We start from the raw sequence: 27,843 nt of genomic DNA, 5'->3' as shown, positions 1-27,843 counted from the left end.
TATCACACACAATGCCTAAATTTAATGTTTAATGTCGCTATCAGAAAGTCTCACATAACCGAGTAATCGATGAAAAACTAGTTTATAAAATGCCATGATCACTTGAAAAAGAACGTTATCCGATATTGCGTTTGCATTTTCACAGCCCCACTTGACATCAAATATTTCCAAAACTAGCTTGATACCTGTCGTGCACCCGACTACTCATATTTAATATTTCTATGTTAAGCATGTTATGCATGGAAACTTAGAAATTCATTCATAACATTTGTATACTAAGCATTGAAACTTGGAAATTCGGTCATACCAGTTCCGTCATGCTCGACTTTCATGGTGGCGAAGCTGTCGCTGGATTATAAAGGACCCCACATGGAGAAATAACTTTAAAAAATTCAACATGATTGGATCATTGCTAAGAGTATAATATATTTGCATAGTTATATGGATTCATGGCTTCACATACAAGAATGGCGAGAATACTTCAATGGATTTCATTGAGATTCGAGAGAAGTTGACATACATGAGAAGTTAAGTTTCTGCAACATGGTTATGATAATGATAAGTTTCTGCAATATGGTTATGATGATTTTGAAAGGATAGTTATGTTGTAAATGATTTTAGTTCGAATGGTTTGGTAATAATTTGATTTTAATGTGCGGGTTTGAATTTTTGTTGGATATGTTGTAGCTATATAGTTTATAGGATTTATTAAATAGTTATATATATGGTGTAAAGGATTTAACATTTACGAAATAGTTGTATTTGATATAAAAGATTTTCGCTGGCTTTTTTTTCTCTACAAAACTTACAGTATTTATCTGGTATTAAGATATTGTAATTAGGCAGATTACAATATTATACTTAGTGTATAATAGTATACACACTAATAGTATAGTTGTATCTAATGTAATAGTAAGATTCATCCTTTAGCTACTCTCCCTATATTGTCCTCCTGGCATAAACATGATTATTCTTCATGGAATTTTGATAGCCACAGTAATTGGATTTCTGTGTCTGAATCAATATCTCAAACGTTGCAGAGGGCATATGAATCTTCCACCTGGGAACTTGGGTCTGCCTGTGATAGGAGAGACCCTGGCGTTTTACAGAGCCCAGAGATCAAACAGGCTCTTTGAAGATTTCTTTGGGAAGAGGGTTCAGAAACATGGGAAGGTTTTCAAAACTGGATTGATGGGATCTCCCACCGTTGTCTTCACAGGGGGTGCAGGCAACCGTTTCTTGATGTCCAATGAATTCAAGCTGGTGGTGAGCTCGTGGCCCAAGAGCACCATAGATCTCATGGGCACCGGTTCCATCATGGAGAAACAAGGGAGCGAGCACCGGTGCCTTCGTGGGGCTGTCATGGCGTGCTTCCGTCATGGGGAGGTTCAGGAGACATTTGTGGAGAAGATGAGCTCCGTCATGGAGCGCCACTTTGTAAGCCATTGGAGGGGGGAGAGCGTGGTGCGTTTGTTTCCATTGACAAAGCTGCTCACTTTTTCCTGCGTCTGCAATCTGTTTCTCGGGCTTGAAGATGGCGAAGAGGTGCAGGGTTTCTTGAAGTTGTTCAAGATTGTGTTGTCTGGCTCTCTGTCGATTCCCTTGGACTTGCCTGGGACTCGGTACCGTCGGGCGAGGACTGCTCGATCCGACATCGACCGGTTCTTGTCATCGTTGATTCAGAGGAGACGAAGGGAATTGGAGGAGGGGAGAGCCTCTCCGGATCAGGATTTGTTTTCAAGACTGCTGACTTTGAGTGATGAAGATGGGAAGAAGTTGAGTGACAAGGAGGTGATGGATAACATTGTGTTGTTTATGTTTGCTGGCTATGATACCACCTCTCTTGTTATGACCATGATGTGCAAAATGTTGTGGGAGCATAAGGACTGCTATCAAAAAATGCTACAAGGTATGATACAAGTGAAATTGATTTTGATTTCTATGGTGGAAAAAAAAAATAGTTTTCAATTTGAATTATTTTTAGAAATTATGGTTAAAAATGATTTAATTAAAGTTAAGTAGACTTCAAACTATGCAAATGGGACATAATGTCAATGTATACGGTTGTTTTTTATTCTTCCATGTTAGTTTAAGGGTAAGTGTTTGAAAAGATGGTTGAAGGGGATCTAATCATCTTATCCCAACTTTAGTGTTTTTATGACTTACATTTCAATATAGTTTGATTAAGAGAAATCAAGGTCATGGATTAAGGGGATTGGTTTAAGTTAAGAAAGACAATTGACTAATTCACTCCCTTGATATTTGATCATCTTTTCACTTAATTGCTTTATCTAAATCTTATGAATTGAATCAAAACTTCCCTCTTCAAACTCTAGGCCTCCTAAATTCCCTTTTGATCGTACTAAGCAATTACATAAAATGTTAATTAAGAGTTGAATGTGATAAGCAAAATTTCAATGCACATGGTTGTTGTTGTTTTTTTCTTCTTCTTTGGCTTCCTAGTTGTCCTACCCCACCCCAATCCTCCTAAAATGGTGACCTACATTACTGTAGAATACCTCTTGGCCAATTCATGGGTGGGCCTTCCAAAAGATGGTAAAAGAGGCCCTACTTGTCATACCCCAATCCCAATCTTCCTAAATTCATGAGCTAGATTTCCATATAATAGACCTTGCCCACGTTAAGGATAGGTTGTTCACAAGATGATCAAGAAGACCCTCTTGTCCTATTCCAACTCCAAACCTCCCAAACCAATGGCCCACATTGCCATAGAATACTTTTTTGCCCCTTTTGGCTTCAACCTTTCAAAAGTTGGTAAAAAATTCTCTACTTATTTTACTCCAACCCAACCTCCTAAAACATTGCTATGTATACCAATGGGAAATCAAGGTTGTGGATTAAGGGGATAGAGGCAATCCTAAGAAAGGTGATAGTATCTCTTGAAATTTTATCATCTTACTACATCACCCCTCTATCTATCTCCTATCCATTGTACAAAACCTCCCTTGTTGGAACCAAGGACTCTATTATTCTCATTTGAGCATAGCCCACAAGTGACATAAACTAACTATTGAGAGATGAACATGACAATTGAACTTTTAAATCATATTAGTTTTTTAAATATTTTCACTTTAGCAATAGACATAAATAAATAATCTACATTGTTATAGAATACCCCTTGCCCACTTTAGGGGTATTCTTTTCAAAATACGATTAAAAGGGCCTTACTTGTCCTACCCCATCCCTAATCCTACTAAATTGACAAGTTGCATTTCCATACCATACACCTTCTCCACATTAGGGATAGGCCTCTCAAAAGATGCTTAAAAGGAACCTGCTTGTCCTACCCAATCCCAATCCGCTTACATCAAGGACAAACCTTGCCCACTTTAGAGGTAAGCCTTTCAAGGATGGTTAAAAGGACCCTAGTTGTCCTCTCCCAACCCCAATCCTAAATTAATGACCCACATTTCCATAGAATACCCTTTGCACACTTTAGGGCAGGCTTTTTAAAATATAGTAAAAAAGACTCTACTTGTCATATCCCAATCCCAATCCTCTTGAATAAATGAAATACATAACATTTTGTAAATAGAAACATGGGAAATCAAGGTCATCAATTGAGGGGATTGGGGCAATCTAAGGAAGGTGATTCCCTCCCTTCAGATTTTATCATCTCTCTATCTAATACCTCTATGTTGAATCCCTATAAGGAATCAATTCCTCCATTAACCCCATTTGATTATATCCCATAAATGTATGAAAATTACATCGACAATTGAACCTAACAACCAAACTTTCAATCCTTATGGTTGTTTTTGTATACTTTCTCACTTTAGGGTTAGAACTTGTTAGAAACAATGGAAACCAAGACACTACTAAGAGGGGGTTGAAGCAGTAGTGTGACCCAATTATAAAACTCTTAACAAATCACACTTCTCAATCACTTTAGCAACCATTCATGTAATCAACATCATAACTCAATAATGTAAAACATAACATCATAATCATTGTCACACACATGTGAAACATATATATAAAGACATGAATCTTCTTTTTATTACTTCGAAAAACATAAGCTACAACTTGCTATTACATCATTGCCCCACAAGCTTCCACTTGTAGGTTTATCAACTGCCATTGAAAGGAACTTCTATCCATGCTTATTTAATAGAGGCCGTTGAAAGGGACTACTGCCCCCACTCATTTATCAACTGCTTTTGAAAGGGAATGTTTCCCCTGCTCGTTTATCAAATTCCACTGAAAGGGGCTATTGCCCCTACTTGTTTATAAAATACCACTGAAAGGAACTACTGCTGCCCCTGAGCAAGCTACAACTTGCTTGACCTCACCAAAAACACCATAAAATCACCTTCATTAGTGTCTGATCGCTAATCTAAACTACCATACACACCAGCAACATCAATTTTGATTAATTTTTTATTTCACCATAAAAACATCTTTGCTGAATACACTAAAACACCATTCGCCAATTCATTCTCTGCCTTCGCAAACACCTTTCATTCACCAAAATTGATCTCTGATTCACCCTTGATGCAAGCTAACATTATGCATCTCATTGCACCAATAACATACAACTTGGTTGTTCAATTCTATTTGTAAAGGAATTTGGACGAACATTTCTGAAATTAAACTTTAGTTATCTTCAACTCCAACTTATGCTTAATTTAAGGTTTGATCTTGATTTCTTCTTGTTTTTTTGTTTCTAATATGTTCTCTTGATGTGCAAAATAATTCTTCAATCTTTGCTCTGTTGTCTTTGCGAGAAAACTTGAGACAAACTACTCAAATCTGTAATTCAGGTAATTTTCTAAATTTGGATGACCACCAAATTCTGTCCATTATGCCATTAACGCTGCTAACTCGTTCATGCTTGTTTTTAATCTTTTATTCCTCCACCAAATATGGCATATAACACCAAATTCCACATGCTTCCAACCCTTTGATGCTAAACCTTCAATATAGACCTGAGCACTTTTCTCATAAAATTGTTGCCTATGTCCATTGTTGGGTCCCTTTGTGTTGTAGCCCGAGGGCTTAACTTTCATTCACAAAAGTTTTCACACCCATAGTCACAAAGCCCACATAGAACTAGGTGCAGGCCCATTCTTTTAGCTCCCAACCTTTATTTCTTTTAATTTTCGAAAAAAAACTCTTGGAAAAAACTCTGTGAAGTGCCTTGGTTTACCACCAAGATTGTTTCTTTCGAGATGGCTTTCTTTCAGGGTCATTTCTTCTAGGGTTACATGCCTCATGGGACCGTGCCACTGAAACCTGCACCAATAAAAATATCATCGAAATGTTTTTTTTGCCACGTCCTCTTAGAACGAAACTATTGTCGTCTCCTACCATCAATCTTCATGTTTTTGGGCTTCTATCTTCTTGGCAAAAAATTAATGGATTGTGAGTGGTTTCTTCCAAGGAAAAATTCTTCTGAGGTTGGTTTCTTCTAAGGGTTGAGTTTCCTACGAGATTACATCACCTATCACTGTTTGTTGTCACTTGATTGACACGTTGTCCAATCATATTTTAGTCGAGTTAAGTTGGCTTGCCACCTGTGATCTGGCATGTCCACCTTTGAATTTCTTTCATGGTCGTTCTCCAGAGATGACATGTCACTGCGAATTATGTGCAACCTCTGCTAGGATGCCACATGTCACTCATTGAGTGGTGCCATGTGTCACCCATTTTTGGCCCACTTGGCCACTCCAAAATTTCAAATATGCATGCGACATGTCACACTACGATTGGACCATGTCATGCTGATGTCATTCTACCACTATGTCTCCACATCATCTCTACGAGCTAATAAAATTGTGCCATGTGTCTTCCATGTTTTCAAGTACATGTCACCTTTGTTAACTGTTGCAAATCTTGGGTTGCAAATTTCAGTGAGAACTCAATGTGTATCTTAGAGAAAACCTCTGAGGAGTATCTTCCGAGATTTCTGTCTTGGGGTGGAAACTTCAATGACTATCTTCGACTCTTTTCAACTAACATCCTTTCATTTCACCACTTTATGTTAAATCATTTTCCGCTGATGGCTTTTCACAACATCCTCTTTAGTGGTTTCATGGAAAATAGGGAGGAAATCATGCATTAATCTAGGTCATTGATATGATATTTGGCTATTTGGATGATACCACCCCACACGGGGCTCCCCCTATAGTTAACCCTCGAGCGGGCATGATCCCTCACAATTTCGCCGATGGAGTTAAGGGGATGCATGGCGCACATCTACTTACAAACTTGCATGAGGTTTAATTTTCATTCTCTGCCAATTACTCTCCTAATTTCTCTTCCATGTTTGGAAAAAATACCAAACCTTTCACCACTTTGATTCTAATGCGAAGTTTAGCTGTGCAACTTTTGACTTTACGGATCCTAATCTTTGACTAACAATAACTTCTGATCCAGGATGCCATTTGTAGACTTACATATACCACTAGAAATCTCTTTTAAAGCTATATCCATATGATTAGTTTCCAACGGTACTTGAGATGACCCGCTATACCAGAAATGGCTCTAAAGTCTATGCACCTTCACCATTCTTCTTGCAACCCATTAGAGAAATTTTGAGGTAAAAAGTGGGCCTAAAAACAAAAATATACTACAAAAATCAACTTTATAAGAACCAATAGGATTCAATATGATGATGTCAAACATGGGGGATGACTCACCCTTTTTGGAGTGAAAAGGTAAAAATATAAAAAAGATTTAAAATAAAAAATAAAAAAACTATTTTTTCAACTCGTATTTTCAACTTATCTCCCTACAATTTTAATCAAATTTCAAGTGGGAACAATCGTTGGATGCGGAATTCAATTTTACATCCAAGGAGTACCCATGTCGCATATTTTTGATGGACTCTACTACACAAAAAATGTGAAATACAGGAGAAAAAACATGATTGCAATAATGTTTTTTCATGTATTTCACATTTTTTGTGTATAGAGTCCATCAAAAGTATGCAACGTGGGTACTCCTTGGGTGCAAAATTAAATTCCGCATCCAATGAGTGCTCCCAGTCAAATTTGAGTAAAATCATAGGGTGATAAGTTGAAAATACGAGTTGAAAAAAGTAGGTTTTTTTTTTTTTTTTTTTTCCTTTCAAAATTTGATGAGGTAATCTAATCTTATTTTATTATTTCCACTATTATTTTATAATATTGCTTATGAGGCCCATTTTAGACCTCAAAATTTCTCTAATTCACATGTTCCTTTGACATGCTTGTCAATCAACCTATGACACCAATGATCTTGGCTACTCAATGTGAACTCTTTTGAAATCCAGCTCCTAATGCCAACAACACCTTTGACATCAGTGACAACACATTAATGATTGACATCAATGAAAACATATTCTAACAATCTGCCCCTTTTTCATTGATGGCAACACTATACATGGTTACTAAATATGAGTGTCATTGATGGCAAAAGTTGATCACCGTGCAAGAAATATACTCTACCCGGTCTACAATGTTTGTCCATCTCTCCCCATGGTATGTACTACCTCTCCCCCTTTGACATCAATGACAAAGGATAACTCTTCACAAACCTTACTTTATAAATTTTCAACACTTTGATTATCATGGTGAATTTCTGTATATGCACATGCTTGTTCTTTTCTCCCCCCTTTCTTTTAAAATAACTACATTGATTAACCATTCAAAATAAAACATCAATAGCAAAGATACTCTCCCTTTAACTCATATCCCTCTATCATTCTTATCCTATGGACCTATCAACTGCTTATTCATACGCTGAAAACTTTAGCATTAGAGGAATTTTGAGGTCTAAAATAGGCCTCCCAAGGAATTTTATAAAACAATAGTGGAAATAATAAAACAAGATTAGATTACATCGCCAAAATTTAGAGGGAAAAAAGAAAAAAAACTATTTTTTCAACTTATATCCTTATGATTTTACTCAAATTTTGAGTTGGAGCATTAGTTGGATACATAATTTAATTTCTCATCCAAGGAGTATCCATCTTGCATATTTTCAATGTACCATGCTACACGAAAAATGAGAAATACATGAAAATTGTGATCAATCATGTTTTTCATGTATTTTTCATTTTTCATATAGCACGGTCCATCAAAAGTGTGCAACATGGGTACTTCTTGGATAAGGAATTAAATTTTGCATTCAATGAGTGCCCCCGCTTGAAATTTGAGTAAAATTGTAGGGATATAAGTTGAAAATATGAGTTAAAAAAGTAGTCTTTTTTAATCTTTTTACTTTTTTACTCAAAAAATGGTGAATCATCTCCCATGGTTGAAATCATCATCTTGAATTCTATTGGTTCTTATAAAGTTGATTTTAGTTGCGCATTTTTGTTAAGGGGCCCATTTTTTACGTCAGAATTTCTCTAAAGGTATCTCTGATTTGTTCTAAGTAGCTTCCTTTATGCCTTATGGAGAATATTTAGTTAAAAGAAGAGTGAGTAATCACTCCCAATCTCATCCTCAAGTAGTCAAGACGATGTATCTCTTGTTAAAACAACTTATATATGTACAACTGTGCCACAAGAAAAATTAGGCCTGCTGGTCTAAGTCTCAACTAGGCACAATTCATATTTGTGCTTCTTTGTTGTGGACTCATGCACCTAACCTCTAGCAACAACAACAATCTATCCTATGCATGATCAACACCATCAACTTGTCAAATGATAAACAATAAAATACACCACTTAAAAGTTCTTATATGATAATCATAGAGTGACTCTCTCCAATGTAGGCCTATACTAACAACTCAACATATACTTCACTTGATAGAAATATAATGGTTGCAGACTCACCATATAAATTTTGACTTAACATAAACATTAGTAGCATATAAATTGGGACTCTCTCAACCACACTTGGACTAACAATCTCCTAGTGATAACATGAATACCATACTCTAACAAAACTCTAGTGATAGTTAATATCAATTGATACTTTATACCAATTGTTAATATATTTGAGACCAATGATACCAATTGCTAAGTAATTGTTAATTGAGTATTCTTCCCCCGTGTCCATGCTCTTTTCACCAATATTTGTTCTCTTCCAAAAATCTGATGTCTGGTACCAATTACTAATGTAACAATTTGGAAGCATTACTATAGTCATACTACTCATCATATCTGCAACAAAAATTTTGATCAATCAAGCAACATTAATTTGCAACAAAAACACCATCACCCTCTGACTTGCAGACTTGTACTTAAGTAACAAAAAATTGATACCAATTGTTAATTGAGTAATCTGATACTAAAATGTTTACTTAAGTATGCTCCCCCTATGTTATACTTGCACAAGAAAAGGAAACTTCGGCAGTAAACAAATCATCATACCTATTCTGTCATCGCCATCTATAGTGAGACTGAAAAATTTACCTTAACCTTCAGATGCATTACTTGCCATGTTCCTTTATACACTTTGCATCTGAACTTTATGGATTCTCTTGAAGTAATCCTGTCCTTTTCAATGAAGAGGTAAAAGGGATCTACTCCCCGTGAGTAGATTATCTCCCTTTTTCTTCCACACCTGGGTATGCTAGGTTTTTACTTGGTAAAAACCATAAGATGATAACCTGCACTAGTTTGGTACTCTTGCCTCACTGAGTGACTTCCTTCCACAATATGAACACACAAACCATGACCATTCCTCTTATTAGCACCAATTAAAGCCAACCTGCAAATTATCTATTGCTCTTCTTTCTCACTGTTTGTGCTTGCTTTTTGCTTGTAGTGCATTGGAGAACTGACTTGGCTGCTGCCGCTCCTTTTGTCTAATTGAAGTCTTCGTTTGTTGCAACTTATATAAGAGATATCAACCACAAGAATCTCAGACTCTAACCTGTTGATTTTCTAACAAAATCCAAGAAAATAAATTTCCATTAGATAGAAATCAGAGTTTTGTTGCATCCTTTCTTCCTTTGGTATGGTATTTTCATTGTTGACATAACTATACTTTTTTTTGGTCTTCAACACAATCCATGCCTCTGTTTAACTTGTTCTAGAAATAAGGTGTAATCTTTCCAAGTTTTCATATAGTTGTTGTGTGCCCATAATTTCCACACTTGTAGCATTCATCATTAATTTGAAAAGGGGCAAAGGAGTTTTTCCTACTAAAGCTCATGCTCATCCAATTTCTTGGATTGATACTCGCTCTCCTAGTGCTTTCGGGCCTCTGACAATTTTTCCTTTGAGGGGGAAAGGCTCTTTGTGCATGGTTGTTCAAATTTCTCTGAGCAACTCATGGTTGTTGCTGAGATAGAGAATTCCACCTATGTTTCTACAACTTCTTTTTCCTTTCTGGGCACTTGGAGGAAAAGTGCCCTGCATTACCACACAAAAACATATGAAAGGTTGCATACCTTTGTCTTTATTTTTGGAACTCTGTTTGTCTCCTTGTTCCTGTGTTAACTTCCCTACTAATTTAGTGTGTTAAGTTTTTATTTAACAAAGCTAATGGGTTCCTTTAATGTTGTTGTTGAGTTACTTCCACAAATAAAGCTTGTCCTATCCTGAGGGGGGATTTGTCTGCCTCAAATTTCATCCAAAGCTTCAGAACTCTTTGCACGCTTCTGATATTTCAACAACTACTCTTTTAATATACTGATATCAACTTCCAATTTTTGATTTGAGGTTTTAAGCTTCTTGATATCCTCAAAATATGGTATGATTCACCTTCTTAAATAAATATTTTCTTCAAGGTCTTCCAACTCAATAGAGGAGCTAGATTCGTATGCAAAGTCTATTTCATTCGCAACCTATACAATATTTTGTTCCCTTGCTGACTCTAGGGATTCTTCTACCACTCATGAGATATACTATCTTCTTCTCTATCATAGGTGAACCCATTTACTTCTTGAACAATGTCTAGATATACTATTGCTACCAAAGTAGTTCCTTCTTTACTATTACTAGATGAGAAACTCTCTCTTTCATCAAAACTTGCAATTAAGCAACTTGAAGATAAATGACCTATTGTTCTACAATAACAACAAAATAAAAACTTTCTTGTTGATTACATCACCTATGAAACCTCTGAGTGTTTATCAATAGGATGACCATTGTCTACTCCATTCTCCAGGGAAAACCTCTTGAAATAATCAACAGCTAGAGTGTCTTTTTCATAGATGGTCTAAAATTTATCCCATATATATTTGGTAGTCTCACAACAGATTACTCTCTCAATCTGACTTGGAAATTCCTTTCAAGATTTCCTCCTTGGCTTGTTCATTAAAATCATTATATTTTAATCCATTCTCCACAGATAGCCATACATCCAAATCAAGAACTTTCAAATAGATTTTCATTGTTACCTTCAAGGTTGTATAATTTGACCCATATAAATATGGAACTCCATTCGAGGTAATTTAGTCTTGGTTCTCCATGATCCCTGATATTCCTTCCAGCTGTTAAAATGGTCCTGAAGAAATCTGGTTGCTCTGATATCAATTTTAAGAAACAACATAAACCATGACACTACTAAGAGGGGGCGTGAATCAGTAATCTGACCAAATTATACAACCCTTAACAAATCACACTTCTTAATCACTTTAGCAAACATTCATGTAATCAACATCATATCTTAATTATGTAAAACATAACATCATAATCATTGTTACACACATGTACAACACACACATATATATATATATATATATATATATATATCAATCTTCTTCTTATTTCTTTGGAAAACACGAACTACAACTTTCTTTTACATCACTAACCCACAATATTCAATTGCAGGATTATTAGTTGCCACTGAAACAAACTTCTATCCTTGCTCATTTATCAACTGCCACTGAAAGGGTCTACCAACCCTACTCGTTTATCAACTGTAACTGAAAGGGGTTGCTACCCCTACTCATTTATTAGCTTCCACTGAAAGGGACTACTAACCCTCCTCATTTATTAATTGCCATTGAAAGGGACTACTACTGCCCCTGATTTGCAAGCTACAACTTGCTTGAATTCCCTTATTCATATTTCATCCATTTTCAAACTAAAATCATGAATGCCACTTCCTTTCATACATAAATAAATAAATTTATCACTTCAAACACTCACCAAAAACACCATAAAATCACCTTCATCGGTCTAATTACTAATATAAGCTACCATACACACCAACATAAACAATTCTTATCAATTGCTAATTTCACCATAAAAAAATGTTTGTTGAATACACCAAAACATCATTCACCAATTCATTCTCTACGTTAACAAACACCTTCCAAACACCAAAATTGATCTTCGATTCACCCATAATGCAAACTAACATTATGCATCTCATTGCGCCAACAACATACAACTTGGTTGTTCAATTACGCTTATAAAGGGATCTGGACTGATATTTCTGGAATTAAACTTTAGTTATATTTAGATCCAACTTATGCTTAAACTGAGGTTTGATCTTGATTTTTTCTTATTTTTCTACTTCTCAAATGTTCTCTTGATGTTCAAAATAGGTCTTCAATCTATTCTCTGCTATCTCTATGAGAAAACCTGAGTTAAACTACTCAAATTTATAATTCTGGTATTTTTACAGGGTTTATTAGAGGTTTTTAAAATTTGGTTGACAACCAAATTTAACAATTATGCTAAATATACCTCCATTTTTTTTCATTTCGCCACTAATGTTGCTAACTCGTTCATGCCTATTTTAAGCTTTTATTCCTCCATAAAATATGATGTATAGCGCTAAGTTCCACATGCTGCTAACCCATTCATGCTAAACCTTCAATATAGGCTCGAGTAATTTTCTCATAAAACCGTCGCATATGTGCTTCAATGGGTCCCTCCGCACTAAATCCCTAAGGGCTTAACCTTCATTCACAAAATATTCCGCACCCACGGTCACAACACCCACACAGAACCAGGTGCATGCCCATTCTTTAGCTCACAAACTTCGTTTCTCGAGAAAAAATCTCTTGGCACAAACTTTGTGAAGTACCCTAGTTTGCCATTGAGATCATTTATTTCAAGATGGGTTTCCTTTGGGTCATTTCTTCTGGGGTTATGTGTCCCATGGGACCGCGCCACTGACACCTGCACTAATAAAAATACCACTAGGATGTCTTGTTTGCCACGTCCTCTCAGAACGAAACTATTTCAGTCTCCTGTCATCAATATTCACATTTCTCGGCTTCCATCTTCTCGACAAAAACTTAATGGAGTATGAGTGGTTTCTTCTAGGGATAGTTTCTTTTGGGGAATGAGTTTCCTCTGAGATTACGTCACCTATCACCATGCACTATCACCTACCTGACACATTGTCCAATCATATTTTAGTCAAGATAAGTTGTCTTGCCACCTGTGATCTAGCATGTCAACCTTTGAGTTCTTTTAGGGTCGGCCTCCAGGGATGACATGTCACTGGAAATATATTGTAACCTCTATAAGGATGCCACATGCCACTCAATGAGTGGTGCCACATGTCACCCATTTTTGGCCCACTTGGCCACCCCAAAATGTCAAATTTGCATTTCATGTGTCATGCTTTGGGTGGACCACATCATGCTGATGTCATGCTGCCATCATGTCTCCACATCATCTCTACAAGCCAATAAAATTGTGACACGTGTCTTCCATGTTTTCAAGTACACATCACCTTTATTAACTACTACAAGTCTCAACGATAACTCAATGTGTATCTTGGAGAAAATATCTGAGGAGTTTCTTCCGAGATTTTCGTTTGAGGATGGAAACTTCAACAACTATTTTCAACTCCTGTCAACTAACATCCTTTCACAGTGTCACTTAATGTTAAACCATTTTTTACCAATGTCTTTGCGCAACACCCTCCTTAGTGGTTTCGTGGAAAATAGGGAGGAGTTTTCACTCTAATATGGGTTGTTGATCTCCTATTTGGTTGTTTGGCTAATACCACCCAACATGAGGCTCCCCCTATAGTTAACCCTTGACCTGGCATGAGCCCCCACAATTTCGCTGATGGAGTTAAGGGGATGTCTGGTGCACATCTGCTTCCAAAATTGCATGGGGTTTAATTGTCATTTTATGCCAACTACTCCACTAGTAGCTCCATGTTTGGCCAAAACACCAAAAGTTTGACCACTTTGACTCTAACACCAAGTTAGTTGTGCAACCTTTCCCTTTAGGGCTCCTAATATTTTCCTAGAAATAACTTCTGATCTAGGAGGCCATTTGCAAACTTCCATATACCACTGTATTTTTTTTCAGAGCTCTATCCGTTTGAGCAGTCTACAACAATACTTGAGATGATCTGCTATATTAGAAATGGCTCCAAAATCTCTACACCTTCACCATTCTTCTTGCAACCCCCTGTGCCTTTGACATGCTTGTGAATTTTCCCGTGACACCAATGATTTTGGTTACTCAATGTGAACTCTTTTGACATTATCCCAATACCAACAACACCTTGGACATCAATGGCAACACATGAATACTTGACATCAATGAAAACATAATCTAACATACCTTTCATATAATGGCTAACTAGACATTAAAGTAGGTCTAAAAGGCCCTACTTGTCATGTCCCACCCCAAATCTCTTAAATCTATTAACTACATTTCCACATATTACCAATAAGGGAAATTAAGTTGATGGATTAATGGGATTTGGGAAAGCTAAGAAAATTGATTGTCTCTCAAGGTTTTGTTGTTTTACCATATAACTCCTCTATCTAAGGTCCACTCTTAATTGAATTAAGACCTCCCTTTATAGATTTAAGAAATATGCTACTCCCATTTCATTGTATCCCATAATTACATAACCTACTCATTGTAACTTGAACCTTAAAACTGAACTTGCAATGCATAAAATTGGTTTAATTTCTCATTTTAGGGACATTCCTTTCAAATAGTAGTTTACCAATCATTAAAGTGGTTCTAAAAGGTCACACTTGTCATGCCCAACTATTAATCCTCTTAAAGTGATGACCTTCAATGCCACATATACCCATATGGAAAATGATAGACATGGATTGAGGGGATTAGGGAAAGCTAAGCAAGGTAATTACCTCTCTTGAATTTTTATCTTCTTACTACTTAACCACTCTATTTAACTTTTCTCAATTGAATCAAGACCTCCCTTTATCGAGCCAAGGTATCCTTTATGCCCATTATGCCTTCAAAAACATTGATGACCTCCATTGTATCATAATACTAACAAGTTAAATAAAACATGTCATGGATTGAGAGGGTTAGGGTAAGCCAAGTAATGTAAATTTCTCTCTTGATATTTGATCATCTAACTACCCCACCCTTCCCATTTGAATCAATACCCTCTCATCATTGGCTCAAAGAATCATTTTCTCCCATGGTATCCCCTAGCCCCCCTCAATCACATCCTTAATTTCTAGCTTGATTCGTCTAAGGCCTTATTTTATATGATCGTAGCCCACAATTACATAAAGTACCCATTGACCATGGAACTTAATAACTGAACTTGAATGGATTATAAAAAAATATAATTTTTTTCAAATGCCTATTAAAATTGCACACATAATGATGTTCAATAATGTAGTTTCAAATACATGGGAGTGTAAAAAGGAAAATCATACAAGATAAACATTTGAAAGTGTTTGCATGACAAAGCTCTCAACTAATTAGTTACAAACATTGCTATAGTTTATGTTTTCTTAAGCCCTTAGTTTGATAATTTCCCTCTATGTTTTCCCACTTTAGGGGTAGGCGTTCCAAACATGGTTAATCCAACATTGATGTGGGTCAAAAATGTTTTACTTATCCCATGGCACTCTTAATCCTCCTAAATGGATGACCCTCATTGCCATATAATACCAACACGTTCATTCCCATACGACGTTGACAAGGTAAATTAAGGTCATGGGTTGAGGGGGTTGGTTCAAGCCAAGCAAGGTGAAAATGTTATATTTGTCCCATATGCTTCTAATACTCCTAAAATTGTGACCTTCATTGTCATAAAATACTAATAGGGTAAATTAATGGCATGGATTGAAGGGATTGGACCCAATCAAGCACGCTGAAAAGACCTTAGTTCTCCTACCACACCTCTGATTCTTCTAAATGGATGGGCTTCATTGCCATACAATATCAATATCGTAAATTAAGGTCATGGATTGAGGGGGTTGAGGCAAGTTAGGAAAGCTCAAAAAGGCTTTACTTTTCCTTCCACCCCCTCAATCGTCCTAAATCTATGACCTCCATTAGCATAAAATACTAACATGGAAAATCAATGTCATGCATTGAGGTAGTTGGAGCAAGCCAAGTAATGTGAAAAGGCCATACTTGTCCTACCACACCCCCAATTGTCCTAAATAATTTTTCTCTATTTCCATATAATATCAACAAGTTAATAGTCCAATGAGGGTAGCTCAACTAGTTGTCACTAATATTGCAAGGCATTTGGCTAGTTCCATGTCAATTGGTGTCAGTGTCAAATTCCCCTAGTTTAAGCACACTGCTACACATTGATGTGCTTAGTAGAGATACCATCCATGAATGTGAGAAAGCATCCTTATGTTTTCTTGGGAGATTTTCTTTCAAAAAAGGAACACCAACAAGGTAAATCAAAGTCTTAGATTGGAGGAGTTGGGTAAAACAAGCAAGGCGATTATCTCTTTCGATATTTTTTCATCTAACTAGTTGTCTCCTCTATTTAGCCTTTCTCAATTAAATCAATGCATCCCTATATTTAATCAAAAACTTCTCTAACCTCATAACCCTCTCAATGACATCCTCAATTGCTTTGATTGCTTTAATCATCCCATCAAGTATTCAGTTCAATTTTTATCTCCCAATAATCTTTTATGGAATTCCCTCCATACACATTTTTCCAATTCAAAAGCATCCCTTTTTTCCTAAATATCCATTTTTTAAATAAAATTTTCAAATCTCTCCTGATACATCTCCCTTAAAATTCAAATGCCTCCTAATATATTTGTCTTGGGCTACAATCAAGTTAACTTGGATTTCCTACTTCCTTTGTTTTGAAACTTACCTAAATCTATATCCATGAATAAATTAAAACAACCCAATAGAATATACCAACCCGCCCATATTACTAAGCAATATATTATTTAACTTTCAAATAATTTTACACCCCATATCAATATTAATACATCATTAATACACATGTTAGGATATTTCCTAACCAATAAATCCCTCGTGGATGAGCCTGGTGACTTCTTTGATTTGATAGGTTAACCTTATAACTCCTTTGATTGGGTTAGAGCTCACAACTACATAAATTGCACATTGACCATGGACCCGACCACATTAATGGATTATTAAAATCATTAGTTTTCATTATTGCAATTACATAAGTTACACATGGACCAAATTGACCTAACCACTTAACTTTGATGCAATATTAAAATACCATTACATTTTATTAGATAGTTTATTGCAATTGCATTAATAATGATTATGAATGATATATTTGAAATGCAAGGAATGCTAAGGGAAATGAATAAAATATAAGTAACTGGAAGTGTTTGCATAGCCAAGTTTTTAAATTGGTTATAGAAATTATTATACTTTCTCGTTTCTTGAGTCATTAATTTGATGAAAGCCCTCTATATGACAGAACACAAGGAGATACTCAATACCAAGCAACCTAATGAAAAATTAAAGTGGGCTGATGTGAAGAAAATGAAGTATACATGGCGTGCAGCTCAAGAAACAATGCGTTTAATTCCTCCCATTTTTGGTTCATTCAAGAAGACAATAGTTGATATGGAATTTGAAGGTTACACTATTCCAAAAGGATGGAAGGTAAGTCAAAAGGCATTTCAAAAAATCCATAATATAATGGAAATATATACATTGTGTATTTATGCACAAATGAGGCACACTGTTTATTTGAAAATATATGCATTGTGTATTTATATATATATTTTTTTCAATAAAAAAATATTTTCGGTAGTAATTATATAAGAGAAGTTTTGTCGACGTGTTTCGAACCATCTAGTGTGATTTATCATCAAAACAAAACAAGATATAAATATAGTTCGATAGTAATTAGATAAAAGAAGTTCTGTCAACACATTTCGAGCCATCCAATATGATTCATCATCAAAACAAGATATAAATGTAGTTCATCATCTATTTGTTATAATTCTCTTTTAACACATTTATTTTTTTAACATTTTATAAATATTATTGTTCAACTAATAAATGGAAATGTTTTTGTTAGGTGTTATGGACTGCTTCAACTCATTATGATGATGAATATTTTCCAGAACCAGAAAAGTTTAAGCCATCACGATTTGAAGATAGAATTTCACCACACATATTTGTTGCTTTTGGTGGGGGGCCTCGTTTATGTGCAGGGTATGAACTTGCTAAATTGCAGATTAAAGTATTTATGCACCACCTCATCACTCGATATGAATGGTGTGTAATGGATCCCAATGAAGGAATGAAGATGGATCCTCTCCCTATTCCAACCAATGGAATGTGCATAAGACTTGTAGAGAAACATGGAATGTAAACATATTGTGAAATTAATCCTTTGAATTCACGACTTCTATTGAGTTTGGTTGAAACAAAATGTTTTTTAAATAAATAGTTAAACATCATACACAAGAAGTGTGTATACTTTCTAGGTAAGTTGTTAGACATTTACATAAGTATGCTAGAATGTTGTAGAAAGTGAACTCTTTATAGGTTATTGCTTTTGTTGGATTGTGTGGAGATTTAAATTGGGATTTAATAATTTAATATTTATTTTATTTTGTATTTTTATATGTGAATTTTAATAGTGAAAATGGTTAGTTAATTTTTTCCCTTTGGTTGTTTAGAAAGGGTAACATTTAGTATTGATGTGATGATTGATGAAAGTTGAAATTTTCCAAAAACTAGAGTTTTAAAGAAATGAAAATAGTAAATTCAAGTCAAATTTATTTTTACCATTTTATCAAGTCTTTTTATTATCCTTTAAACATTCATAATGGCCTTTCCATCCACATATAGTAGGCATTCCTCTTTTAACACACGTTTATGATACTAGAAGCTAAAATTTTCTTTATTTTAGTATATTGTTTACATGCGCTAACTCATTTTGTGGAAATTGGAATCCCATTGGTTTAAAGGAAGCACATTCTCTATAACTTCTCATATACAGATTCACTATCTTAAGAGGTTCAATGAAATTTTCAACAATTCTTCTTCCTTTTTGAAATACTAATCAAATTTTTCACTGATATTCAAACAAATTATATATTGACATGTCATATATATTTCATTTTTTTGCATACACATTTATTTTCACAATGAACATTTTTATACATCTGGAATCATGTGACATAAAAACTCTATACATAGAATGTATTTATTTCTTCCAATGTAATGATGAGATAATGCTTAATATTGGATATAGTTTCCTTTTTTTAAAAAGAAAAATCTCGTGAGGAAACTTATGGGATGCTTCCTCACGTATGTTGATGCAATTCTAGTAAACATATTGGTGTAGAGTAGTGCGCCTCACCCAAGGCATTTGAAGCAAGCCCAAGATAACAATAGAAGTAGAAAAAATCCCAACAATGTTTGCAACAACCAATTTAGATAACTCTTTGGGCTTAGAATTGAATCTAGTTATCATGGATATTATATAATTTCCCTTATAATGTAGATTTAAATTTATTTTATGCCAAATGATCCAAATTTATGAAGGAACAAAATGAAATACAGATATAAACACAAACACAGAGCTACAATGAGGAGGTATGTAAGCACTGTGAATCCTATCTAAGAAGTTTAGCACCATCACAAGGATATTTTGAGACTACCCATTTGCTCCATTCTATCAGAGGAAGGAGGCAAACATTTAGAACTTGGAAGGTTACTCCATTTGCTGCAAAACTGACAAATTTGCTACGTTTTTGACTATTTTTGTCGTCATTTTCAAAATCATTTTCTAACCAAATGGAAACGAATTTCAAAAACCTGAAAGATTTTTTTTTTCCAAAAATGGGTCAAAGAACAAACACCTTCTTCGTTTTATGCACAGGTGTTATAGATTGGAAAATTCAAATGCATCTTTAGAGCCTATGTTTTAGGTTCATTAGGGGAATTTTGAGGTCTAAAATGGGCCTCCTAAGAAAAATGTACAACCAAAATAAACTTTATAAGAAATAATAAGATTCAAGATGAAGATGTAAACCTTGGGTGATGGTTCACCATTTTTGGAGTAAAAAAGTAAAAATATTAAAAAATAATAAAATAATAAAACTATTTTTTCAACTCGTATTTTCAATTTATCTCCTTAAGGTTTTACACAAATTTCGAGCGGGAGTACTTATTGCATGCAAAATTTAATTCCTTATTCAAGGAGTACCCATGTTGCATACTTTCGATGGACCCCGCTACACGATAAATGAGAAATACATTTTTCATGTAGCGAGGTCCATTGAAAGTATGCAACATGGGTAATCCTTGGATGAGGAATCAAATTTCCGCATCCAACGAGTGTTTCTGCTCGAAATTTGAGTAAACCCATAGGGAGATAAGTTGAAAATATGAGTTGAAAAAATAGTTTTTATTTTTTCCCTCTAAAATTTGATGATGTAATCTATTATTTTATCATTTCCTTAGTAGGCCCATTTTAGACCTAAAAATTCCGTTAATGTTGTCATTTCCCGTTTTAGTTATGATGTTTAGGTGCGTATTTTGAAAAGATTGAGAAGAATTTTTTGAAACAGAGAGAGGTTTCTCTCAAGGACACTCTCATCTACAAAAACCTCCTTTTGTTTTGTAACAACAATCAGGACTCAGGAGATATGAGCTAGTTTTTTACCCCTATTTTTCCAGAAATTTAGTCCCTATTTCGTAGCAGACTTGTTGTGAATGCGCTGCGAAACTAGACAATCATCTTTTTGAGTGAGTTATCTTAGTAAAACATGATGTAATTTGTTTTTTAGGTGTTAGTAATTGTAATAAAACATTTGGACACTCACAAGCTTGATTTGGGGCTAAGGAATTAATGTAAATGCTTAGAAAATAATTGGTTTAAACAAGTCCCTAGTTTTTAACAGTTAGTTCTATTTTCCTTGCAGAAGTTAGGAACAAAATTCCTAATGAGGAATTCGACCCATGGAGGTGGGAACTAACTATTTTGAGTCTATATTATGATGTACATGTAACAGAAAAGGGGTTGGTCAGTGTGAAGAAGCTAGTTTGCAAATTTTTCATTTTTGTATCATTTCCTCAAGTGAATAGAAGAAGGCAGAAGGTGTTTTGACATGGATTCTTGTGTCAGATGTCTGTTGGTATGTGTATTATCTTTGTTATCATGTTTTCTTATGTTTCCATGGTGTGAAAACAATTCCTCATGCTCATCTTAAATGATTTTTGTAGAATTCACATTGTGCTCTGCTTTATATTAACTGAACATTCATGTGTTTCCTTTTATGCTAAAGGAAATTTGAATTCATTTTTAGTTTGATGCTCTTATTGTTACCTTTTGATGCTGACGAAACTTGGTTAATTATCAATAGAGATGCCTAGTGAGCACTAGTATTGCAGCAATAATGCTGCAACTCCTGGGGCTTCCTACTTTACTTTTATCAACCCGGTAGTTTGTAACAAACTTGGAAGCGACGGTGTTGTATGCACAAGTACTAGCTCTTACTGCAGGCTGTCACTTGGTCAGTTGGCACAAGGTCACTAGGAGCTTAAGACAACTTCTATGAATTCTCAGAAGAAGCTTTTAACTGTGATGAAAGAAATCTAACTCTACAGAGGCTATTCTATTTTCAGAAAGAGAAGGAAAACTGAAATGTAACGCAAACCCTAGCAAACCCTAATTTACCTACTAACCCTACTTTTGCAGGAAAAGAGATGAAAACTGATTAAATGAGTGCCATTGACTATTGAAAAGGTAAATTTCATTTATTCAAGCTACTTCTGAAAAGAAATGAGAAGAAAACATCTTTTTGTGCTTTTGAGTGTTTTTATGTGAAATTATTATGCTTGTGATTTATCTGGTTGTGATTGTGCAGAGGTTTGGTGGTGAAGGAAGATGGAGTTGGCTTTTGCAGAGGTGGAGGAAGGTGTGGAGAGGTCCTAAGAAGCCCCTAGTACCCTTCTGAAGACTTCCATTGCAATCAGATTTTGAAAAACCACTTATAGGGAATTCTACAGGAGGCTGCAGGGGATCTACAGGAGGAGGCCGAGAGCTATTTTTGGAGTTTTGAAGGTGGAAAAATGTTGGGAAAGGGTAAATGAAGGCTAGATGAAGGTGTTGAGGTGTTTGGATCTTGGCAAGGAAGATCAAGAAGGAACATGATGGTTGGATTTGTTCAAATGGCAAGAGGGAAGCTTATGGAGAAAAATGCAGAAATTAGGGCAGATTAGCGAAATGTTGCGAATGACTTGGGAAATCTGTGAGAAGTGAGCTGATGCTGGATGCTTTATGGATGTATGGTGAGCTGAGGTGTCTTTCAAGAGATCTACACATCTGCTTACAAAAACTGATCAAAGAAAGGACTAACTATACCATGAAAACAAAAATTTCTCCAGCTTGACCTAATTTCTAACCTACAAACAGAAAATGCTGAACAATAAACTTTGAACATAAAAGCATGCAGAGAGATCTATGGTAAAAGATCAGGAAATGATCTAGGCAACTGAATCTGAATCAATATATCAATCTTTCCGAATCAAGTCATCACACTAGCAGTTGCATGGAAGAGTAAAATTGTGTTTTTGGTGGCAGCAGTAGTGCCTTGACCTCAAATCATAGTCCCAAAAAGGGAGAAAGGAGACCAGGGCCTGCTTTGGCCTTTTTGAATCTTATTATGTCACTGCATTAACCTAATTTGATAAACTGAAACAAAAATAGCTATGCAAACCATCAAAAGCAACCTAATCTAAACAAAGTAAAATGAATCTATGTAACATAAATTAACTCATGAACTGAAGCAAAAACATATAAGTACAAAGCAAGAGGTGCTGGGTAGCTTGGGTTGGGCCCTAAACCAAGAGATTCAGCCCTCTGAAAGAGATCAATGCTGGCTCAAAAACTGTTTCATCTCCATTATAAAAAATAATAGTCACATTACATAAACTGTTCTAAAAAAGGAACTCGAAAATAAGCTGAACAAGTACTGCAAAAAAGTGCGAACATTCTAATAATGACTGGCTAACCTACTGAGGCTCTAAGCCCCCTTATTTATACAAATGGAGCCCTCCAATAGTCCTCCTAAAATCAAGGAGCTCGGTTTCCCAGAACTGGAGATAAACAACAGTCCTTCTTTACTTGCTCGGCTGCCCCTTGGAATGTGGACCTTTGTGCTCCGAGTTGCTGATGGAGGATTCGACGAAAGGGGTCATAAATGAAGGAGACACCCCCATACAAATATTCTTCCCTATTTCCCTCGAGTATTTGCTACCATTTGCTCATAAATCCCTTGACTTTGTCCAAAAAATCTGCATAAAGCACACATTAGACTACATGGCAAAATGACTAACCCAATTCACTCTATTAGCATAAATATATTGAAAACCATGCAATAAACTAATGAAAATGGTGGATTAAGTCGAATTAAGAGGCAAAATGAGCCCATATAATTACCCATTTCTGGGGCTCATCATCACCCCCCTACTGAATGGGTTGCTCATCCTCTGAGCAACTAGTCTAACTCTTCATCCTTGATGGCTCTGACAGATTCCCTGACATCCCATGATTCTGATGTGATATATTCCTCTTTATCATGGAATCCTACCTTTCTATCCACCTCTTCCCATTGTTTCTGTTCTTCCTCATCTTTTACTCCTTCTAGCAATCCTAGCAACAGTGGAGGACTGAATTTGAGGCTAATCCAATTGGCCTTCAAACTTTGCATAGAGTGCTTATATAGTGGCACTCTCCTCATGGCTTCCCTCATCTTGTTTGGGGAGTGATACTCCCGAATCCGTAGGCTGTGTGGCAATGTGTTCCACCTTCTCATGCAGGCATGAATGCAGTCATCTCCAAACAATATCTCCATGTCCTCAAAATGTGCAATAGCCTGGGCCTGCTTATCAACATAGTCAGGGACAACTTGAGGATTAACTGCAAGGTGTTGGTGGGCATAGATGAGAGCCATGGGTTCTACTTTAATCATCAGGGGTTCATTCAGCTCTTCTGCCATCATTTTCTAGATCTCTACTACCCTTTTCTCTTCATGGCTCATCCAAGATGCCATGGCCATCAGCTGCAAGTCTCCCAACATAGCATTGGGATCCCATAGGTTCATATAAGTAAGGGCCAGGTTGTGCATGTAAAACTCTGCTAGTTTCACTTTTTCCTCAGTTGAACTGTGATCACATAGATGCATGAATTGGCCATAATCCTGAAAAGGTATTGTACCCCTCTGGGCCAGTGTCTTGATCTGAAATTGGAGCCACTGATCCTTGAGGTACACTGCATATGATTTGGCTGCCTTCCTGCACTGTAATGCCTCCATAGCCCAGATGGCCATGCAGGCTAATTGGGCTTCCTTTTCCTGTAGCTACCTTCTCAAGATCAACACCTCATTTTCTACTTGGGATTCCCTTTCCTGTTGCTGTCTTATTAATGTCTCACTGTCTGCCTGGGGTTCCTGTTCCTACTGCTGTCTTTTTAAGATTGACAGCTCATTTCCTCCTTGAGGCTCCCTTTCTTGCAGCTGCTTCTTTAACATTTCATTTTTTGCCTCTAATTGAGCTCTTCTGATGCTTTCTGTATGCCTGACCATGCCCGATTCTTTGCCCATTTCCCTTAATTTGTTTTCCATGTGCCCAATGTCTTCCACCCCTCTTGAATTTGCAATCTGCATCCATGTATGGGTCCTTACTCTTTCCTTTTCCAACTCAAAGAAAATAGGGACTACAAACTTTTGTGGGATGATCTTCCCCCTTCCAGAAGGTTGTAGTAAGAGCCTAAGTTAGGCTGAGGTCCAGGCTCTAGTATCTCTTTTGCCTTGTCTTCCTCCTTGGTCTGTTCTTCTGCCTTCTTTTCAACTTTTTTAGTCTCTCGGAGCTTAGTCGATGTCTCCTGTAGAGAGGTTTGCACCTCCCGTAGGACTGTTTTAGAGTCCATTAGTTTGATCCTTTCTTTCCAAGTAGAGGTCTTAGGACTTCCTCTTTCGTAAGTGATGGGGGTTTTAGATGGAGATTCCTCCTTTGTTGCAGTAGGGACATCCTTAATGATGATGGGCTCCTTTGAAGGTTGTTGAGGCTTCCCCATCTTTATTCTGTTTCTCTTTCGAGCCTTGAGGTACATAGATGGTTGTCTCTTCCTTTTTCCTTTGGGCTTGGTTGGAGTACTAAGTGCAACAAGAAAAAATGCTATCTCTCTTGCTAGTGTCTCAGGAGACACTTCTTCTTGCTTTGCTTCTTCTTCTTCATCTACTGTTTTTCCTGTTTCTGCTGGTTTTGTTTCTACTGTCTCTGATTTTTTTTTCTCCTCTGCTTGCTTAGTTTCTACCTTTCCTGTGGCAACCTTTTTCTGCACTGTCTTAGGCTTCTTCCTTTCAGTTCTTGGTCTCTTCTTTTTCTCTGCTGTGGTTTTACCCTTTTCTGCTTTTGATTCTTTCTTCTTCTCTGCTTTAGGCTCATCTTTGGTGGTGTCATGTTTCTCCTCTCCTATTTGGTTTCCTTCTTCTTTTGTGTGGGGTTCCTCTTCTTCCAATTGAGTGTTCTTTTATTCTTCATGGATTTCCTTCTCAGCTTCCTCTTTTTGTCCCTCCTCTTCACTTCCAGATGGACTAAGGTCATTAGTGAGAGTTTTTATATCATCATCTTTAGTCATGTTCCTGAAAATCTCCTAGGCTATGGGGATTGTGAAAGTGTGAAGGGCATCCTCCACCAACAATTTAATTAGCCCATGGTGAGCCAATTGGTCTGGAACCCTTGCCTTCAATTTGGTGCTAGATTCTATTAAGGATTGGAGGAGAAAATATGGAATACTAAGTTTTCTGGATGCAAGAAGGTCCATGCCATATCTTAGTTCATGTAACAGTCTAAAATCATACCCATAAACTATGCTGTATCTTCCTTCACAGGAGATATATTTCATGATTTGATAACTGACCTCACCCCATGGATAAGGTATACTTGTCCTCCTGATGCCATTCTTATCCTCCACAGGATGTTCATTAGGCTAGAAAAAGGTCTTTTTGGCCACTTGACCCAATAGTTTTTCTTCTTTGCTCCAGGGTAGCCCAAGTGGGAGACCAGTGACCCTACTAATGAATTCTGGTGTGAGTTCTATGGTTAGACCCCTGAAACCGACAGTGGCATGGGTTTTCGAGTGAGGTTTTAAAGACAATAAAAATTCCTATGTGACTTACTCATCATACCCATGAAATTTTTCAAAGAAAGGCATCCAATTTTCCCTGGTAAAGAGGGCTACCACTTCTGGATGTTCATGCAGCTTAGTTGAATTCAGAGGCTCCTTCCTCATAAAACCCCCTGTCATGATGTTCAGAGACTGCTGGAATGTCTCAGGTGAGGAGGAAGGCAACAAATTTCAAACCCAGAAACAGAGGAACAACTGAGGTTTTCTTTCTGGAACCAGAGAGAGAGTTTTTCGTGTTCTTCTTTATTAACAAAAACAAATTGCAACTTTCCTTCTTTCCAAACTCTGTTATTAAACTTACGTTACTTCTTGTTCTGTTTGAGGGAAACAATATCTTAAAAAACAGATAGTATACAGAACAATGTTTTCTCCTTTCGTAAAATAAGCAGACTACCCAATGCAAGTTCACTTTTTTTCTTAGGCTTAATTTTCTAGAGCAGCATCATCTCTTTGCAGAGGAGAATACCACGGAGGAGAAAGAGACAATATTTTAGTGTAAAGAGTAAATGGAGAAACTTGTATATAAATATTTTTTAAAAAAACACAGGAAAACTCTGTTCTCACTTTCCTTCCCTTTTTCAACTCAATACTTTTCTTCAAATCCCACCACCTTTTGTATATATATGGAAATGCAAAGTGGGTTTTATTGAGCCTACCTTTTCGAACTTGAATTCACCATAAAATCCCGAATTTTCCTCTACGATGCTGCTCAATGGCCCTCCTGTAGAAGGGCTCTTGTAGGACTGTGTTTCCGCTCTTGTAGAGTCCAGTAATGCTCTTGTAGAGCCCGATAAGCGGAAGGGTTCTGAAACAAAAAAAGAGCGACTATTTCGAGGCTCTGGAGGTGGTAGGTAGGTTGCTACAACCGAGAGCTCGCCGATACAAATGAAAACAAAGGTGGTGGAGGTGGTCAACTGTAGCGTACTTAAGCTTACAGGAGTGTTCTGTGGTGACGAGGTGAGGTGGCAGGAAGGGTACGTTATCCCCATCTGGACCATTGGTCCCTACTTTAGTGCCATTATGAAACTTCATGCCGCTTACCCGCAATCACTTCCATCATTCCCGTTAGATGTTGCCACTACCTGTTTTGAGTTTTTTTTTTCTTTTTCGAGTGGATTGATCACACGTGCTGATTACACCCACTGAGCATTGTTTGGACTAGACGAGGCACTGTTTTAACTGGACGATGGGTGTTGTTTGAACTAGATGAGGGTGGCCAGTTAGCTGGCCACCGATCTCATTTAATCACAACCATCTCACTTGTCCATGTAGTTTTTAAATTATACTCATGCAACAGAGGAACAAGTCTAGTCACTTACCTGTTAGTCGCTACCGTGTTGTTGCATGCTCAGACTTTGGCGTTATATTCATGGATTGCTGTTGCTGGCACCTGTGGCTTATGAATTGGTGGCTTGGCTACCTCGTACTAGTGATCTTTAATAATGAACAACTCCTTGCGTGTTTTATAAATTTGTGGCTGCACTAACCCTACCTCTGGAGCTCGATTTTTAAGGGGATTAGCGGCTACAGGAATCCTGCAGGATTTCTTGTAACTGCTTCTCCCTCTAAA

General features: G+C 36.5%; 1 protein-coding gene across 1 annotated transcript; it reads left to right on the top strand.

The window, feature by feature from the left end:
• Positions 1-963: 963 nt before the first annotated feature.
• On the top strand, positions 964-18,443 carry CYP718 (cytochrome P450, family 718). The gene is made up of 3 exons (XM_089408282.1): positions 964-1,909; positions 17,538-17,725; positions 18,147-18,443. Exons 1-3 carry the CDS (start codon positions 964-966, stop codon positions 18,441-18,443), a joined length of 1,431 nt encoding a protein of 476 aa, XP_089264408.1.
• The last annotated feature ends 9,400 nt before the right edge of the window (positions 18,444-27,843 follow it).

Source organism: Pinus tabuliformis, chromosome 2_2 (genome assembly GCF_031772625.1).
Source record: "Pinus tabuliformis cultivar Carrire ecotype Pingquan chromosome 2_2, CPIR1, whole genome shotgun sequence".
Taxonomy (NCBI): domain Eukaryota; kingdom Viridiplantae; phylum Streptophyta; class Pinopsida; order Pinales; family Pinaceae; genus Pinus; species Pinus tabuliformis.
The sequence above is the reverse complement of the archived record's forward strand: the minus strand, read 5'-3'. Positions and strand labels throughout refer to the sequence as shown.

Excerpts from the sequence above, each read along its gene's own strand:
- CYP718 (XM_089408282.1), top strand. The coding sequence starts at position 964 with ATGATTATTCTTCATGGAATTTTGATAGCCACAGTAATTGGATTTCTG. Across the intron at positions 1,910-17,537 it reads CTATCAAAAAATGCTACAAG|AACACAAGGAGATACTCAAT; the intron begins GTATGATACAAG and ends TCTATATGACAG. Across the intron at positions 17,726-18,146 it reads CTATTCCAAAAGGATGGAAG|GTGTTATGGACTGCTTCAAC; the intron begins GTAAGTCAAAAG and ends TGTTTTTGTTAG.